The sequence below is a fragment of the Papaver somniferum genome, chromosome 7 (genome assembly GCF_003573695.1).
Source record: "Papaver somniferum cultivar HN1 chromosome 7, ASM357369v1, whole genome shotgun sequence".
NCBI lineage: Eukaryota > Viridiplantae > Streptophyta > Magnoliopsida > Ranunculales > Papaveraceae > Papaver > Papaver somniferum.
Genome location: NC_039364.1, coordinates 263091023 through 263108472, shown reverse-complemented (window position 1 = coordinate 263108472; position 17450 = coordinate 263091023). Strand labels below are relative to the sequence as shown.

The window sequence follows — 17450 nt, the reverse complement described above, 5'->3', positions numbered from 1 at the left end:
GAACCTTGGTGGAAAATTTAGTAGAGTAAGGAATAACCCACATGAAAGGACCTTAACCAATATAGGTTTTTAACTAGCCGTGTCGTCTGCAGACTCCTTGGTTATATTTTGGGTTCACTGCATATTGAAAGCCTCTTTGTTGTTGCGGCCACAACTGAACGAAACCCTGTGTTCAGCTTTCAGGGTGTTCTAAGTACATGAGATGCCATGGAACTTTCCCTTCTTTAAGAGTCGAGACCATCGGCACGGTCCCATAGGTCCAACTCGCGTTAGTTTAATGTAAACCGAGTTGTCCATGTTGTCCTCGTTACCAAACCCGGTGTATACCAAGGTGTAAAGCGAATTGTGTATGTTGTCCTCACTATCAACCCGGTGGGTGTAAAGCGAATTGTACCGAGTGTATGTGGTGGATAACGAAGTGTAAAACGAATTGTCATGGACAACACGAAATCGAGGACAACAAAAAATAGGCATGAATTTTGGGACGCAAATGTTATTTTCAAAATTTTCAAGGACGAAAAAGACCGAAATCCTTTAGTTAGGAATTTTAATAAATCCACCCCTTATTTTGTCAATTGCAGTATTTTGGTCCCCCAACAATGTATTTCCCCAACATTATCACTCTAATAATACCAAACATTCTTATTCTTGTGGTAGTAAAAAACATGTTCAGATGATGTGCAAGATTCGTAAAATGCAAAATGCTCTTTATTTTGTTTCAAAGGAATTGGGAAAGATAAACTTGGATTCTCGACTCTTAACAAACAGAGTAAAAGACTATTATGTTGATTCTTCGTGTACTCCTTATACTCCAAAATAATTTAAAAGAGGGAATAAGAAAAATGATTTTAAACGAGCAAGTTTTGTCTCTCATCCTTCAAAAGGAGTAGTCTCTGAACCATTCTTCGATTATGATGATGTATGATATCTTAAGAAATTGAAGAGGAAAAACAGTCAAAAATAATGCACTGTTACGTAAGAACAAATTTCTCCGTACCCAAACACTCCTGTGTTATAGAAATTTGTTTAAAATAGGTAATTCCAGTTATTTCCTCTTAAGTAAGATTTCCGAAAAATCTTCAAATCTTATAAGAACCTAACTCATATTCGAACCTTTCATGTTTTTTCAAATATGAAAGACCTAAAGAATGCCATATCTGATTTGATATACTCATGTAGATTTCATGATATATTAACTAGAAAAACTCATATAATTATTTTCACTGAGAACAAAAGATCGTACAGTGAATTTGTGACTCAAGATTAAAGTCTTAAGTGTTATATGAAAATGATTAAGCTTAGTATTCAATTGGCTAGTTTCGGCTAACTATTCATGAACTCTATCTTTGTACATGGTTTGGTTTCAGTCCATCCTAACCAGAGTGTATATAATGAAAGGGTTATTTTTTCTTTTCAATATTAGGAGGGTAGGCGGGTAGGGTAAGTCAATTTCGAGTTTTAAACATCACCCTACCTATTTGACGACGGGTAAGAAATCTTTAACCTTCACCCGACACAGCAACTGACAGGTAGGGTAGGATAGGATACCGATAAAACAGTGGGGATAGGGTTGGGTATGTACACCCCTAACCATGCAGTTCATATTCTGAGTCAATTTATGTCTGCTCCGTGCTCAACACACTATTTAGCTTTTCTATGTATCTTACGTTATATCAGGGGTTGCATTTTTCTTCTACATCTGACCTTCATCTCCGAGCATATCCTGATTCCGACTGGACAGGCCATGTTACTAATCGTCGTTCAACCACTGGGCATTGTATGTTCCTTGGAAATTCTCTAATATTTTGGTGAAGTAAGAAACAAACATTTGCTTCTCGTTCCAGTGCTGATAGTGATGTCATGGATACACATATGTACAAATAAGTCTGAAGAATATTATCAGCAAACAAATGATTTCTCATCAATGTTATCAGATCTGATTGTAAAGGAGATACTTAACCAAACAAAAAGTTCTCAAAAGATAAAAGAGAAGATAAAGAAGTCTGAGCAAAGCGATTCCAAAGGCGATACTTAACCAAGTACAAAGGCTTCAAAAGTTACAAAAAGAAGATACAAGGTAATCTATGTCGTGTCATAGACTATACACTATAAAGTAATTTTAGTGTTAGAAGTATATTTCCATCTCAAATAACTTTTACTTCAACTATATATTACTTCGGACTCATTTGAAATGAGTTGAATTTCACGCGTTTTTTAGTATGAGCAGTAGTTACATTGAGAGGTCGTTCGAATAATTTTCGTGGATGATTATTTTTTAAAGGTGGATAGAATATAAGAATCCGCAAGTTCGTCAACACTATTTTACCGTCCAAAAGATGATTTTAACAACTAAAGAGCTGACTAATTAAATATGAACGTTAATTAATTTGGCCAAAGAAAAAGTTTCAATTTCATAAACTTATTTCTATTTCTGTCTGAGTTCTTTGGATCTTTATCAAGATGCTTGCTTTCTTCCAAAAAAGTACCTCTATATACAATACTAATACGTACACCTTAAACAATACAATAACATAAAGTATGGTAGAAAGAAATTAATATCTTTCTACCATACTATCGGATCTCATATACTGTTGATTCTAGTCTCCTGTCAATGGAAATTAAAAATATAAACAATTAATAGAAATTAGTTGAACATGTATCTGGAGATGAACTAGTACGTTGGAATGTCAAAAACTTGTCCAAAATGGACTGGACTATATGAACGTGTTGTTCGGTTACCGGACAAAGACGAAAAAGGTATGGAGGGTAAAATGGTCAATTCAATTTCAGAGAAATGTTTTGAAACCGGATGCCTACTCTGGGCACCCGATTGCCCGTTGTCTAAATAGGTTTTATCTCTTTCTTTTTCTGTTCTTCGTCTTCTCCCAGTGGCATCATCACTGAATTGTACATGTTATTTATGAAGAAAATCACTGAAATATATGATCATAAAAGGTTTGATGAGATTGTAGACTAGATTGGATTTAGATCTCTTGTTGATTGAAGGAATTTGAAATAGGAAGAACTAGGGTTAGGGTTTGTGGAGTTAATTTCAAGTTTGGGTGAAATTGATGATGAAAATCAAGTAATCAAGGAAGTGTACCAGAAAATAGTAAGTCATTTCTTTCCCTCCCTGATTTCTTTCTCTTTTTCCATTAGGATTTAGTAGTCCCCATATCTAAATATAGACCATGTGACATTAGGGGTGGGGCTTACGACACAATTGATATAAAGGGAAAGTTCAGTAATCGCTTAAAGAAACTCTATGACCATTGGAAAGATGATAAGAATGCTCCCCTTTGGCATAATTCGGATGTTCTCGTTATTGAAACAAGTCCTTCTTCTAAATATTATATGTCGTCTAAATCTTCGGCTTTAAATGTTTGGTTATTCGGGATTGAATTCCCGAATACTACTATCATTTTTGGAAAAAAAGCGAATCCATTACTTATGTAATGACCAAGATTTAATCATATTATTAAAAGAGGCTACCTATGATTCAGCAAAAGCTATGTCTGACCCAACAACAAAGGATAGAGATCGTAATGCGCAGATTAAACAAATTGAGAAAATTTGTATGTCTGTAAGGAATAGTGTAAGGAATAGAGCAGGCCAAGATAAATCCACTGTTGTTGGACATATACCGGGAGAGTTTGCTGGGAGTTTCTCTAAATGGTTTTCTAGAATTAATCCAAACGATATAAAAATGACCCAGGTTGATGTTTCCAATGGATTTGCTGATTTGATATGTGTCAAAGATATATTTGAATGTGGAAATATGAAGATGGCTGGAGCAGTGATTAGTGATGTCATGGATACGTTTGTACCAAGAAATCTGAAGAATATTGTCACTGCACATGATCAAAGTATTTCTCATTCAATGTTACCAGAGCTGATTGAAAACGCGATACTTGACCAAGCACAAAAGCTTCAAAAGATAAAGGTCAAGATAAATAAGCTGAACATGGTGGGGGTGGGGGTGCCACTTAGCCCAACAGAAACGATACTTCAACATATAAAACCAGAAAAGGTTCGTTCCTGCTGTCTTCCCGTCATCATACAAAGCAAAGATGAAACCCATTTATCACCTGGTATTGAGAATGTTGTATCATGTTGTGCTGTGTCTTCATATGGGAGTTACTGCTCCTTTCTCGCAAGAACGTATCTATTCGATCCCAATCAACGTCAGTTGCATGCTTACGGATTTCTTTTAAAGGCCCAAGAGGAAGCAATTGCTGCTCTACAGCCGGGAAGGAGGATTCGAGACGCTTATAATTCGGCCATGGATGTAGTTGTTAAAGAAGATATTTTTGGGTTTGTTAAATACATGGAAAATACATTTGGGATGGGTATTGGTATTGAGTCTAGTGAAAGGTATCTCAAACTAAATGGCACAAATGAGGTCATTTTAAGAACAAAAATGGTTTTTAGGGTGGCTGTAAACTTGAAAAATGTGCCATTGATGAATGAGAAAGTGTTTTTTTCGATGGTTCTTGGGGATACGATAATTGTCCCTGAAAAGGGTGAGGTGCCTCGTGTTGTTACTTCTTTGAGCCAAAAGACAATTGAAAAAGTCGTTTTCAGATCGAAAGAGGAGTCAGAAACAGGAAATCAGGTATTTTAATCTCACACACTTGTTACTTTCTACTAATCAGGTATTGGGACTTATGCAGGATATTATTAGTGGGCTTGTAAATGTCAAGCGTGTGTTGTCAATAACTTTAAGATTGGTACTGCAGAACACAAGTGTATTGCGGAGAAATGTTCTTTCTTTCTTAATGCTGTATATTTGGTGCTGTAGGAATAGGAAAGTCTTGGTTTGGAACTACAGATGGATTCCAACTCTATTTCTGAGCATATGCCAACTGATTGATTCTCACACTCACTATTAGAATGTTAGATTTTATCTTTCTGGTTTGAAAAGCATCTTATGCCCTAAAGCTTCTATTCCCCATTAATCCTCAACATCCTTATATGTGTATAAGTGGCCACTAGAGTAGGTCTATTCATAGTTAAGTCCACAATACATTAAAATTTTCGCTTCAGAAATAACTTGGCGATTCTGGTTCGTTCTCCATGAGATCTTTTGAAACATATCACTGAAAGTGACTTGTCAGAAGAAGGTTTGAATAAAAACTAGTGCCATTTTGCTAGTTGTGTACATGTATTTTCCATTTTTATTTCTCAAAAGGTACTTTGTCTTGTTTGATATTTTTCCTAGCTAGGCGACTAGACGTCAATCAGTTAATGGTTGCCTTTATTCCTATTCTATTGGTACAGGTCACAATCATTTTAGTGTTGGATTCTCCTGTTCTCTATAGGAAAAATCATCAGACACTGCAATCCATTTCTTGCATACTTCGTTAGTTTTGTTTAGAGAAATTGAGATAAAGATTATAACAGAGCGTGAACCATTCGGAGGTTGTGCTGCAATAATCCCGATTTTACCCATATACAGATATATTGAACAAATAGCCACATTTGAAAAATACATAAGAACCGTTTCTTTACTTGAATTTGAAACTCGTTGTGGAGATGTGGATCTATCAATATGTAATGCTTTGAAATAATTATAATTTATTGTCCTTGTTCTTATACCGATTGAATGTTCATTATTTGTGGAGTTAAAAGTTTTTAAGAAGCAAACTTAATTTCTTTATGCAGGAACTAGAAGAACATGCAAGGAAAAAGCTCAAACTCGGTGATGTGTTTGTAAGTTTTATCTACCTGATACTTGATTTTGAAGTCACGTACTAGCATATGTCTAGTCACAGTTTAAGTCCATAATACATTAAAAATTTAGCTTTAGAAAAAACTTGGCGATTCTCAGCTTCACTCTCCTAACATCTGGATTTTTCTTGGTTAAAAATGTGGCAATTGTTACTTCCTCCCAAGTTTTTACTTTTCTTCTGAAAAAATTATTTAGGGACTGCTGCCAATTAATTTCATGCTTGGTCAGAACTTCACTACCTTCACTTCTGTTTGCTCTCGATGTGGTTTCATAAATGAGACCATCTTTTCTTGCAATACCCCTTCCCTCAAATTTCAACTCCTTTTTAGCTGACATTATAGCTCTCTCTAAATTATGGACTCTCAGAAGTGCCAGGGACAACAATGCTTCTAGTGTGCTTTGTAGACATGTTACCATCTGGTGGGAAAAATTTGGAAAACAGAGTGTACGGTTGTTTTGAGAATTGTCATCCTAACCCAAATACAACTGTTAGGAATGCTCTTTTTATGGTTAGGTCTCAGCAGTCCTCTCCTCCTTTAGTGCGCGAGTGTAATGACTCTATTTTTCAAGTACCCACTGGTTCCATGAGAATCTGTTTTGCTGCCTCTTTTCTTCAGCAGGATTACAGCTTAATTGTTGATTATAATCTTATATGATGCAGCAGGCAATTTCAGGGGAGCATGGAGAAAATCAAATGCAGCCTTAGCTTCTGATCAAGGAGAAGCTGAAGTTTTTTTGTCTGCAGCCATATGGGGTTTAGAATTAAAGCTGCAGAAGGTGTGTTTTGAAGAGCACTGTGAGGGAGTGAGTATTCCACGCATCTCGTTGCTCTACTCTCTCTAATGCTTCTTTTTTTACCCAGCCTCTTATTTTTCAATGTAAAAAAGCGTACTTCTACTTTTCAGTTCTCTTCTTGTAACTATGCTAAGAGAACTTACAACTTGGTGCTGATTCCATTGCCAGTATGGCGGGAAAACATGGTGTAACTGGAACTTGGATTGATACCGGCCCCCAATCAACATTTTTGAATTTCGTTAAATGGATGTCATTTTCTGCTTCGAAAACTTACCTTATACAATTGCTTGCTTCTTAATGCACAAAATTGGTCAAAAAGACCAAAACACAAAATTCCTGGGTGAAATAGATTCTTAGCTTTTGATACTGTTTATATAGCCAAACATCAGAAATATACTGTTTATATAGCCAATTTGGATATTTGGCCCAGGAAAATTAAAATAAAAAAATATGTCTTACCTAAAATACCCCTAACCTTCTAAACTCTTCTTTTCAAAGAGAATTTATTTCTCTTTTCAAAACCTCCCCGTCCCGGCAGAGCTCGTTTATTCCTCACCTGCAGAATTCGATCAAAGTTTCAGAACTCGTGTCTTTTTCAGATCTGGTTGATCAATCATGGTGATTAATGACTGTTGAATAGTTTGTTGAATCGAAGTTTCAATTGGAGTTTCAACTGTTGCATATTTTTTTTGTACTGCATAACTTGTTATGCACATTTTCTTTGTACTACATAACTAGTTATGCATATTTTTTTTGCATCTGCAGTGATTTATGATAAGCATAACCTTTGATGCATATTGTTTTGTACTGCATAATGTCTTATGCATCTGCATAACTGGTTATGCACATTTATTTTACTTGTGCTACATAACTAGTTATGCACATTTTCTTTGTACTGCATAACTAGTTATGCACATTTTTTTTGCATCTGCAGTGATTTATGATAAGCATAACCTTTGATGCATCTGCATAACTAGTTATGCACATTGTTCTGTACTGCATAATGTCTTATGCGTCTGCATAACTGGTTATGCACATTTATTTTACTTGTGCTACATAACTAGTTATGCACATTTTCTTTGTACTGCATAACTAGTTATGCAATTTTTTTTTGCATTTGCAGTGATTTATGATAAGCATAACCTTTGATGCATCTGCATAACTAGTTATGCACATTGTTCTGTACTGCATAATGTCTTATGCATCTGCATAAATGGTTATGCACATTTTTTTGTGCCACATAACAAGTTATGCACATTTTTTTTGTACTGTATAACTTGTTATGCATCTGCATAACTGGTTATGCACATTCATTTTTGTGCCACATAACAAGTTATGCATCTGCATAACTGGTTATGCACTTTTTTTTTTGTACTGCATAACTTGTTATGCACATTTTCTTTGTATTGCATAACTATTTATGCATATTTTTTTTGTATCTGCAGTGATTTATGATAAGCATAACCTTTGATGCATCTGCATAACTAGTTATGCACATTGTTCTGTACTGCATAATGTCTTATGCATCTGCATACCTGGTTATGCACATTCTTTTTGTGCCACATAACAAGTTATGCACATTTTCTTTGTACTGCATAATTAATTATGCACATTTTTTTTTGTACTGCATAACTTGTTATGCATCTGCATAACTGGTTATGCACATTTATTTTTGTGCCACATAACAAGTTATGCATCTGCATAACTGGTTATGCACATTTTTTTGTATTGCATAACTTGTTATACACATTTTCTTTGTACTGCATAACTAGTTATGCATTTTTTTTTTTTGCATCCGCAGTGATTTATGATAAGCATAACCTTTGATGCATCTGCATAACTAGTTATGCACTTTTTTTTGTACTGCATAACTGGTTATGCACGTTTTCTTTGTACTGCATAACTAGTTATGCACTTTTTTTTGTACTGCATAACTTGTTATCCACATTTATTTTTGTACTGCATAACTGGTTATGCACATTTATTTTTCGTTAACTGAAAGTGAAAGTATCAAAGGAGAATCCGATTTTCGGATGGTTTCTGATGAAACTGATTTTCAGAAAGAGTTGAAACTGATTTTCGGATGGTTTCTGGTGAATCTGCTACTGTTGATGGTTAGGATACGGTGGAGGAAATCGATTTCTGATGGTTTTTGGTGTAGGGAAACAGTGGACGAATTTGTTCCTCTTCTAGTTTGTGAGAAGATGAAGAAGAAGGATGTTGGCGGTTTTCATCTGAAGAGAGAAGGAGAACGTGGTTTTGTTGAGGAGACGGAGAACGTGCAGTTACAAAAGGGTAATTGGGTCAGTTTCAATTAAAAAGTTGAACTTTCCATTTGACCCAGACGAAACTTCTACCAGTCCATATGGCCCAGAAAACTTGTGTTTTTGGCTATATAGCCCATTTCCTGTTCTTAATATGGGTATACTTAAAAGTCTCTTGATGTAGATTTTATATAACCAAAATAAATGATTAAATGAAACCTAGTTTATCCGCAAGAGCACAGGTCAATTGTAATATAGATAGCAAATGCGGTTCGTTCCCACAGGGAGTGTGAAACACTCTACCAACTAATACCAAGAATAACTAATTAACAAGATGATGTTTTAAAGAGTTTTCAGAAATTCGGAACAAAATGAAATAATAACAAGTCTAACAATGAATAAATGGAAATGGGTGGTTAGGATTTTCGGTTTCCACCAATTAATTATGCAAGCTCTACTAATCGTTAAAAATATATTTCATGCTTTTTCAAATACTGTTTCTCCGCTGTAATTATCTTCGCTTCATGGGTAGTGATTCTAAAGCATTATTTATTAATCCTAAAGCATATCACGTCAAGGGATTTAACCAAAGTACGAAATATCAATTGAAAAGCATAAATAATCAACAAAATCACATAAACAATTAGATACCAAGCTCTTGTGAAGATAAATTACTAGTTATTCAATTCATTATTAAGCATATAAATGTAGAGTTTTCATAATAAAATTGGGTTCTACCTAAACCCTAACATGGAATTAGCTAGGCATGGATTTCTTAAAAACCATAAAAAAAATATGAATATAAAATCCTAGCTAATCAAAATGGAGAAAATAAGCCTCAAACCCTAATCTCCTCAGCGGCTCTCTTCAACTGCCTGTAGCCGCGCCTCCTCCTGTCCGTTTTTTTCTTTCCTTCTTTTTTTCTTTTCAGTTGATATGTAGTGATGCTACGAATAAGTTTCATCCATACCTAGCGACAGCTGCCAAGGCCCAGCCTAATACTCCAGCGGGACTTCAAATCTACCTTCTTTCCAAAATCGGCTACACCTCACCAGTTCCATTATGTCCGTTCACATCTCCAACTCCATCTTCTGTACGTCTGATATTCTTTACATCTGCCAGCCTGTTGCTTCCAATTTTCAAGCTCTCTGTCGATCAAACCACAGCAAACCGGCACCAACAAGTATTCATTGCTGCAGACTCATCACGAATCTCCGAGCATCATCAGTTCACCTATTCATTTATCGTCCACCAGTCACAGCTTGACAACGAACTCCAATCACCATCATCATATCACGGCAGCAGCAGAGCTTGAGTAATTCCTTGCATATGTATTAACTTCACTCGAACCAAGCCCTAGACTCCACAATTCAAGTTCAAACTCTTGGAAGTATGAACCACAGTACCACTTAGAATTAGTGTTCATTCACATCTCCATTCGACAGTAATTGCTTCGCCGAAATAAGCACAAACTCGGAACAACACCATCTTCTATCTCCGGACCATTGAGCAGTTGATAAACCCCGTATCCAAATGCTTTCGAATACATCCCACTGTGGGAAATCGATACACCTCCACTTACTCTCTATGTTCTTAGTTTCGGAGCCTTCAAATTCTTATCAAACCCGTCGTTTACAGCCATGCAATGGCAGCAACATTAATAACAACACCTCCATTTCGATTCTCCGCAAAACCAACTCATCCATCTCAAACAATGCCACCATTTTGGCCTTCAATCTCATGTCGAGAACCCCTAGACTTCCAGCCATTACGGACCTTCTCTTCCTGAACTTCAGTTCACACTCAAACTGCAAACCCAGCTTCGCTGCTGATCGATCACCACCACAGCTGCAACTCAGCCCCTTGTTTCGCTGCCATCTCAGACAACTCATCTCCCTCTCTCAATGAACTAACCACAGACCCACTCCTTTGACATTGTTGTTGCAGTTCGTGTCCAACCACAGCTCTGAACAAGCCATTTCATCTCCGTCTGACCAACCAACTTCCGTTCATCTCATAACCTAAACAGAAGCAGCAATTGTTCCTTCATTCACAATTCAATCTATACCCTATATTCTCATCACAGTCAACCTCCATTTCGACCAAATTTCAGTCCAAGTTCAGCCACCAGTTATCATGGCTTGTCGCTGCCGTATTCAGTCCTCAGCATCGTCCTCAAAGTATTCACCCACTAGTGGGCTTCACCTTCTTGAACAAACAAAGACAGTTCTTTGTTTCCACTTTCATGTGCAGGCAGTGAAGCGATTTAACGCTGCTGATATATGAAGGTACCAGGCCAGCCATATTTCGTTATTTTCGTCGCAAATACTTATTTCTCCAACAACACCTACAAAGATATAAAATATCAAAATAAACAAAATCGAGTACTAATATTACAGAGAATTGAAACTAATATAGACACATAAATACGTCTATCATCTCTCCTTTGTATATTAATAATAAATTTAATACTCAACTTGCTTGGTGCATTATTTGATATGTTAAATAACTTTGTTATGTCTGAACAACACTTGCCCGGTCTATCGCCAGTCATAGGTGCGTAAGAGTATTCCAAAGTTTCATATGAAGAGAATCGGACGATGGAATCGCGGACTTAATAAGGTGTTGTAAAAAGCTTCCTTGGACAAGCTGCCAACAAGGGCAGCATGAAAAAAATGCACATTGGCATCAATAATATTTTAAGGAATAATAATATGTTCCCATGCCAAAGCCGCAATGAAGGACGCCGAGTTACCTAGCCAGCACTGGCAGCAAGATACACAAATCTAGAAAGCTCATAGACAAGCAGCCTTGGGCGTAGAGGGTCAACAGTCTACCATGATGTCCGCTGAATAATTTGTTTCCGGTCTCATTTTGTTTCAGCAGGGGTCTTCAATGTTTTACGGATGTGGAAACAGAGAGGGAACCAAAATATGAGCCAAATCACATTTCATTTCACATGTAACAGCATACTCCTCTCTACCTATTTTTATCATGCCATGTTCCAATAAACCTCGTATGATAAGTCGCATGCCCACCAGTTCGGTTCATAGCCTTTTCAAACGCATGTTTTGTATCAACTGGTAGTGTGGTCCATTGTGTTTCTCATGGTTAATTTTCTTAACAGCACAGTGAAAATGTCGGCGGAAAACACTAGTTTAAAAAGATTTACATTTATAATTCAAAATAGAACTTGGACCTCTTCAAATCATTTTTATACCATGTTTGTTTACTCCTAAATTCATCCGAATCGTCTGAATCTGAGTGAACTCACCCAACTCATCTGGATCTAACTCGATATGTTTGTTTTGAGTAGGATCTGATTCATTTGACTCAAAAATATCTGAGTCAGTGGTTTGGTCCCGTGAATCAGGACTCATGAGTATTTTGTTACCTAAATCAAATGGGTCCCGATCAGAGATTATGTCTAAGTCAGAGATAGAGTCAGATCTGACTCAAAATAGAAATCAAACGGTCTAATTGCTGACTCGGCCTGAGTTAGGGATTGACTCAGATCCAGACACCGAGTCAGCTACAAACAAACAAGGTCTTAATCTTCGAAAAAACATTTACTCCATTCAAAATCACATGCAATTCCATATGTCTTTCGAACCAAAATTCCGTATGTCTTTCAAACCAAGATGCTTTTGTGCGATATGATAAAAGCATGGTACTTTGAGGAAGTTTATGAACAAGATTTATAGAATTAAAATGGTGTGCATGTATGAACAAACAAAACATTGAACAGAATTAGACATCAAATTGAAAAGTTATGAGAAACTCCTATCCCCTTGTAGAAGACAATTTCGACCCCTACCTAGCGCGATATCCGTTCCTGAGCATTCCGCACCATTCTAGTTTTTGCCACCCAAGTGGGTTGGGCTCATGCTTATTTTTATTTGATTTTTCGCTAAAATAATTTTTTCCCCCGTAATATAAGGTAGCATATTTCATCTAATCTTTTAAAATCCAAAGCCATATGAGCCCCACTCCTTCAACGGTGACCCTTATCCATTCTTAGAATGGTTCCATTTTCCCAAACGAGAGAAAAACAAGGCTTAGCTCACAAAATTAAGAAATTTATTTAAGGTCCGCGAGTTATCTGATCCGCATAACACTCTAAAAGGTTAAAATTCAAATTGGATTTTTCAATTCTAAATGGTTATATGGAATAGACGTTGCGGAACTCCTGCGTTCTGACATAGAGCTTAGAGCTAGCACTATGGAGAGGGATATCCCTTCCCTATCCCTCTCCATCCCTCAAAACCCAAAAAAATCATCTACTATGGTCTCCCAGATTTAGTGTAGGGAAGGGATGGTTGATGTATCCCTACAAGGATGATCAGATCTGATCAGCCTTGTAGGGAAGGGAAACTGCACGGGTACTCAGTACCCGTATTATTTTACGCTTCACGCGTACTGAGTACCCGTAAAGCCGTTGATACGAGTAGTGGAGAACGTGTAGCTTTTTACACGGGTACTGAGTACGCGTTTTCAAAATTATATTTGTTTGACCTTTTCTCGTTTACACCTCTCTCACACCCTATCCTAACCATCCATCATTAATAACGGCTCTATTTTCTACATTGTCGGATCCCAACGGTCATTTTTTTCAAAATCCCTATAAATACCACTCTAATTCTATACTCAAACCACACCAAATCAATTGATTTCTTATTTTCTCCTTCTTATATCAATTGATTTCTTCTTTCTCTTCATCTTACTATACGTATTTGGTATTTAGATTTATAAAACCACCCATTTTTTTTTATCTTAGTAGTTTTCAAAATGGTACTTAATTTTGTCAGACAAGAAGAGGTTGATCTTACTGCTGCTTTTATTTATGTGAGTATGGACGAAATTGTGGGTTCGGCGCAAAAAACCGCTCTGTTTTGGAAACATATTCTTGAAATTTTTGAGCAACGCAATGGCAATCCATATCAAAGAGATTGGGAAGCTTTAAAAACCAAGATGAGAAATATTAAAAAAGATGTCAAAGAATTCGTGTCCATTCTTAACGCTCTATATCGGCAAACCAAAAGCGGTGCGAACCACGAAGATTTGGTAAGTTTTATTAATTTTTTAAGTTTTTCCGAATAGTTGGTGATAATAGTAATAAACCTAATGTTTGTTATTTAATTTTTCAGAGAAGAGATGCCCGCCTTCAATTTCAGGATCAACATAATCAACCATTCAAGTATGATGCATGTTATGAATTGTTTAGAGCTAAGGTCCCTGGATATAATTATGAACTAACTGTGAGCCAAAACAGTTAGTTGTGGGATAATCATCGTGACTTTGTCGCAGTCTAAGATGGTATTGAAGTTCTTCCCAATGGAGATACTCGTTGGAAATACAAGGAAAATGCACGTCCTACAGGAACAAAGAAGGCCAAAAATCTAGCCAGACAGAAGAAGCATTGTGAGCAAGGTATATATAGAGAAGATGATGAGGGAACATCTTCGGTTAAGATGGAAGAAGATAAGATCTATCAACAAAGTTGTAGTATTTTGGATTATCTTAAGGAAACATGATCAAAGAAGGAAAAAATGAGAATGGAACAAGAATCCCAATACCAAACTTTTTGGGGGTATACTCAACCACCGAGTTATCAAATGGAAGATCAAATCAATCTGCAAACGCTTCAACAACAGACTCGTCAAATGCATTAACAACAAATGCATTTAAATGAAGACAATACAATAATGTGTATGGACCTTAGTTGTTTATCCCCCAATGAAAAACAATATTGTGTACGCAAGCAAAAGGAGATTTTGAAGGGGAAGGGTATAATCAGCGTTGAAGATTCAGAAGATGAAGATGTAATCTAGCTCTAATGGTTTTATCTTTTATTGACTTTAGGTTTTTATTTATAGTAAATGTTTAAATTAAAAGTGTTGTCTTAAATTTCTAGTTAGTATTGTTGTTGGCTTAATTTTAAATGTGTTGTCTAAATTTATTGAAATTGTTGTTTGAATTAATTAAATTTTCAATGTGTTGTAACCAATCGATATTCAAATTCAAATTAATAACTTCATTAAACTAATGTTCATAAACAACTTTAAAAATAAACTACAACAGATCATTCTGAATTACATGTTATTATTTTCCTTGTTGTCAGATTCAACGTTCAATGCCGGTTCGGTATGATAAAACGGTTCTCCCCTCCGGGCTTTATATGCATCTTGTGCAGCGGACCTGTCCCTTTTGTACCTATGGAGAAACTCATTGTATTGTTTGCATAATTTCATAAAATGAGTTGTCCTTGAACAAATGTGGGATGGTTCATAATTAAATCGTGGTCGTTTTCCTGTCAGTTTAACGATAGGACCCCAACCAACATTAATCCAGAATACATTTTGATCATTAGGATCTTATGAATAATCATCCTTCAGAAGGTAAAAGTTTCTAATTCATTCTGTCTCTACTTCAACATCCTTTAGCCTAGCCCTCATCTGCATTTGTTCTTGACCCCGTTTCTCTTCCTTGAGCTTTTCTTCGTATTGTATCGCAGCGGATAATGAATCTTTGGTTTTTTCTGTCTCCCATTTCCGTTCTTTTAACACTTCATCCATCTTGTTAATAAATTTGGTAGGTGATGAAGACGTTGTTGCCTTCGTAGTAGCTTGATCTACTCTTTTGCTAATCTCTTTCTCCATTGCAGAAATTAATTGGGTGGTTCGCTTGCATCTTCTAAGAATCTCTTCGAATGAGTTGGTAGTTTTTGATCGATTTGCCATTGAATAGATGTTTAGCTTTGAATTTCGGCTGAAATATTGATAATGCAAAGAAGAATGGGTAGATTGATACTGCAAAGAAGAATGTGTTATCTTCCTTATATGAGAATCGTTCCCAACGGCTCTATTCCTTAGAAGTCGTGCCCAACAGCTATTTTTCTTAACAATCGAGTCCAGCTGATCTATTTTTTAGAACTGGTGTCCAACGGATCTATTTCTTAAAATTGGTGTCCAACGGATTAATTTCTTAAAATTGGTGTCCAACAGCTATATATTTCTTTCTATAAATATAGAACATTTTTTCTAACCAACATAAATCTCAATTCATTCTCAAATATAAACATCAATCATGTATTCTAACAGTTCGAGTAGAAAAGGAAAACAAATAGTATGTGTGGAACCAAAATAGGTTTGTCCATGTTGTTTCATGGATAATCATAGTCTTCTTCAATGCCCATGGCTATATACAAAATGTCCAGAACGAGGTTGCACCGACACTAGGAAGGTAAAAGAGTCGATACCAGAGAAGATAAGGTATTTGGAATGTGAGTATGCTAAATTTCCGGGAGAAGCACAATGTTTGGAGGATGCAATGAAAGATGCAATCAAACAAGAAAAAGTTGAAGAACTCTGCCAGGACTTGAAACTAAAAAGAAATGTGGAGTTTGAATGCACCAAAGGGATTCCGTGTGAAACTGAGGGTTGTTATTTCTTTATGGAAATGCACCGGTCAAGTGCAAAGAAAACATTTGGAAAACGTTACTAGAGATGCCTTGAGTGTGGAACGGTAGCATGGGCTGAATAAGTGTTGTTATGTTTTATTTCAATTAAGAGTTTGAATATCAATTGATGTAATGTGCTTTTTTATAATTAGTATGTGGGTGTTGGAGTTTAAATGTGATGAACATGATGTAATATGCTTCTACAATAAATAATAATAGTTATTTTCATATTCGTATGATTAACGATTACATTAAGCATATGCAACTAGGATTTAAACCAATAGGCGACCCTATTGGACGAGTTATGTCTCGTGAGGGTTTACAAAGAGATATACCCACAAAACCTATCATTATTTAAATTATTTATTCTTCATCTGATGATTCAAAGGATGAATCTTCAAAGGGGGAAGGGTTATACTTTGAGAAACTGTTTTTCAGAATCACATAGCAGTTAAAAAATGTAAAAGGTTTCCCCTTCTTTTTCAAGTAACTCTCCAAAGCAGAATGCTCCTACAAAAAAAAAATTCACAATTCAATTATTCAACAATTCAATACGCATACAAAAAAAATTGTTGGATAAGTAACTGGTAAGTTTCTTACGATTTCCGAAGGTACTGCTACCCTCCATAGATATAAGGATCTCTGTGTCGATACGTATACTTTCACATCTGAAGTGATAACGTTTAACCTTCTTTTCAGATACTTAACCGTTCCTTCATTAGGATTCCCGTTATGTATAGTCAACCTTTGTAGCAATTGCTCTAAAATATTTGTGTTATTTAGTTGTTCATCTTCTTCTTCATTCTCTAGATGAACATCAACCCATAAAGTAACTATCAATTCATCATCCTCCGGAGCTAAACCGACCATAATTAAGAAAGAAAAGTGTTGTAGATAATAACTTAGACAAAAATAAGCGTTTACAGTTTGAAGATGGAGAAGAGAATAATGTGTTCATATCTGAAAAACAATATGTGAATCATTTATACATGGTGGGTATACCTATCTGAACAATGTACAAACACTACAAAAAAACTGACCAAAGGCTACTAAAATGTTCCAACAACAGAAAAAATTTAGTTGCTTCACAGTTTAACACACTAGGAAAGGCAACTGTGGTGGTGTATTGATTTGAGCCACTAAACGGTAAGCAACTATAGTTTCTAATACCATTTAGAAATAAGTATGCGCCAACTAAACA

General features: G+C 36.0%; 1 protein-coding gene across 2 annotated transcripts; it reads left to right on the top strand.

The window, feature by feature from the left end:
* Positions 1-2847: 2847 nt before the first annotated feature.
* On the top strand, positions 2848-6789 carry LOC113300293 (FACT complex subunit SPT16-like). 2 transcript variants are annotated; one of them, XM_026549510.1, is made up of 3 exons: positions 2848-4615; positions 5665-5712; positions 6396-6789. In XM_026549510.1, exons 1-3 carry the CDS (start codon positions 3380-3382, stop codon positions 6435-6437), a joined length of 1326 nt encoding a protein of 441 aa, XP_026405295.1. In that variant the 5' UTR covers positions 2848-3379; the 3' UTR covers positions 6438-6789. The 2 variants fall into 2 exon arrangements, with proteins under 2 accessions (XP_026405295.1, XP_026405294.1); XM_026549509.1 differs by having other exon boundaries at positions 6393-6789.
* The last annotated feature ends 10661 nt before the right edge of the window (positions 6790-17450 follow it).

What these genes read in the sequence shown, in the direction of transcription:
- LOC113300293 (XM_026549509.1), top strand. Translation starts at nt 3,380, where the DNA reads ATGTTTGGTTATTCGGGATTGAATTCCCGAATACTACTATCATTTTTG. An exon ending in AGTCAGAAACAGGAAATCAG is followed by an intron (nt 4,616 to 5,664) that starts GTATTTTAATCT and finishes TTCTTTATGCAG; the next exon opens with GAACTAGAAGAACATGCAAG. An exon ending in TCAAACTCGGTGATGTGTTT is followed by an intron (nt 5,713 to 6,392) that starts GTAAGTTTTATC and finishes TATATGATGCAG; the next exon opens with CAGGCAATTTCAGGGGAGCA.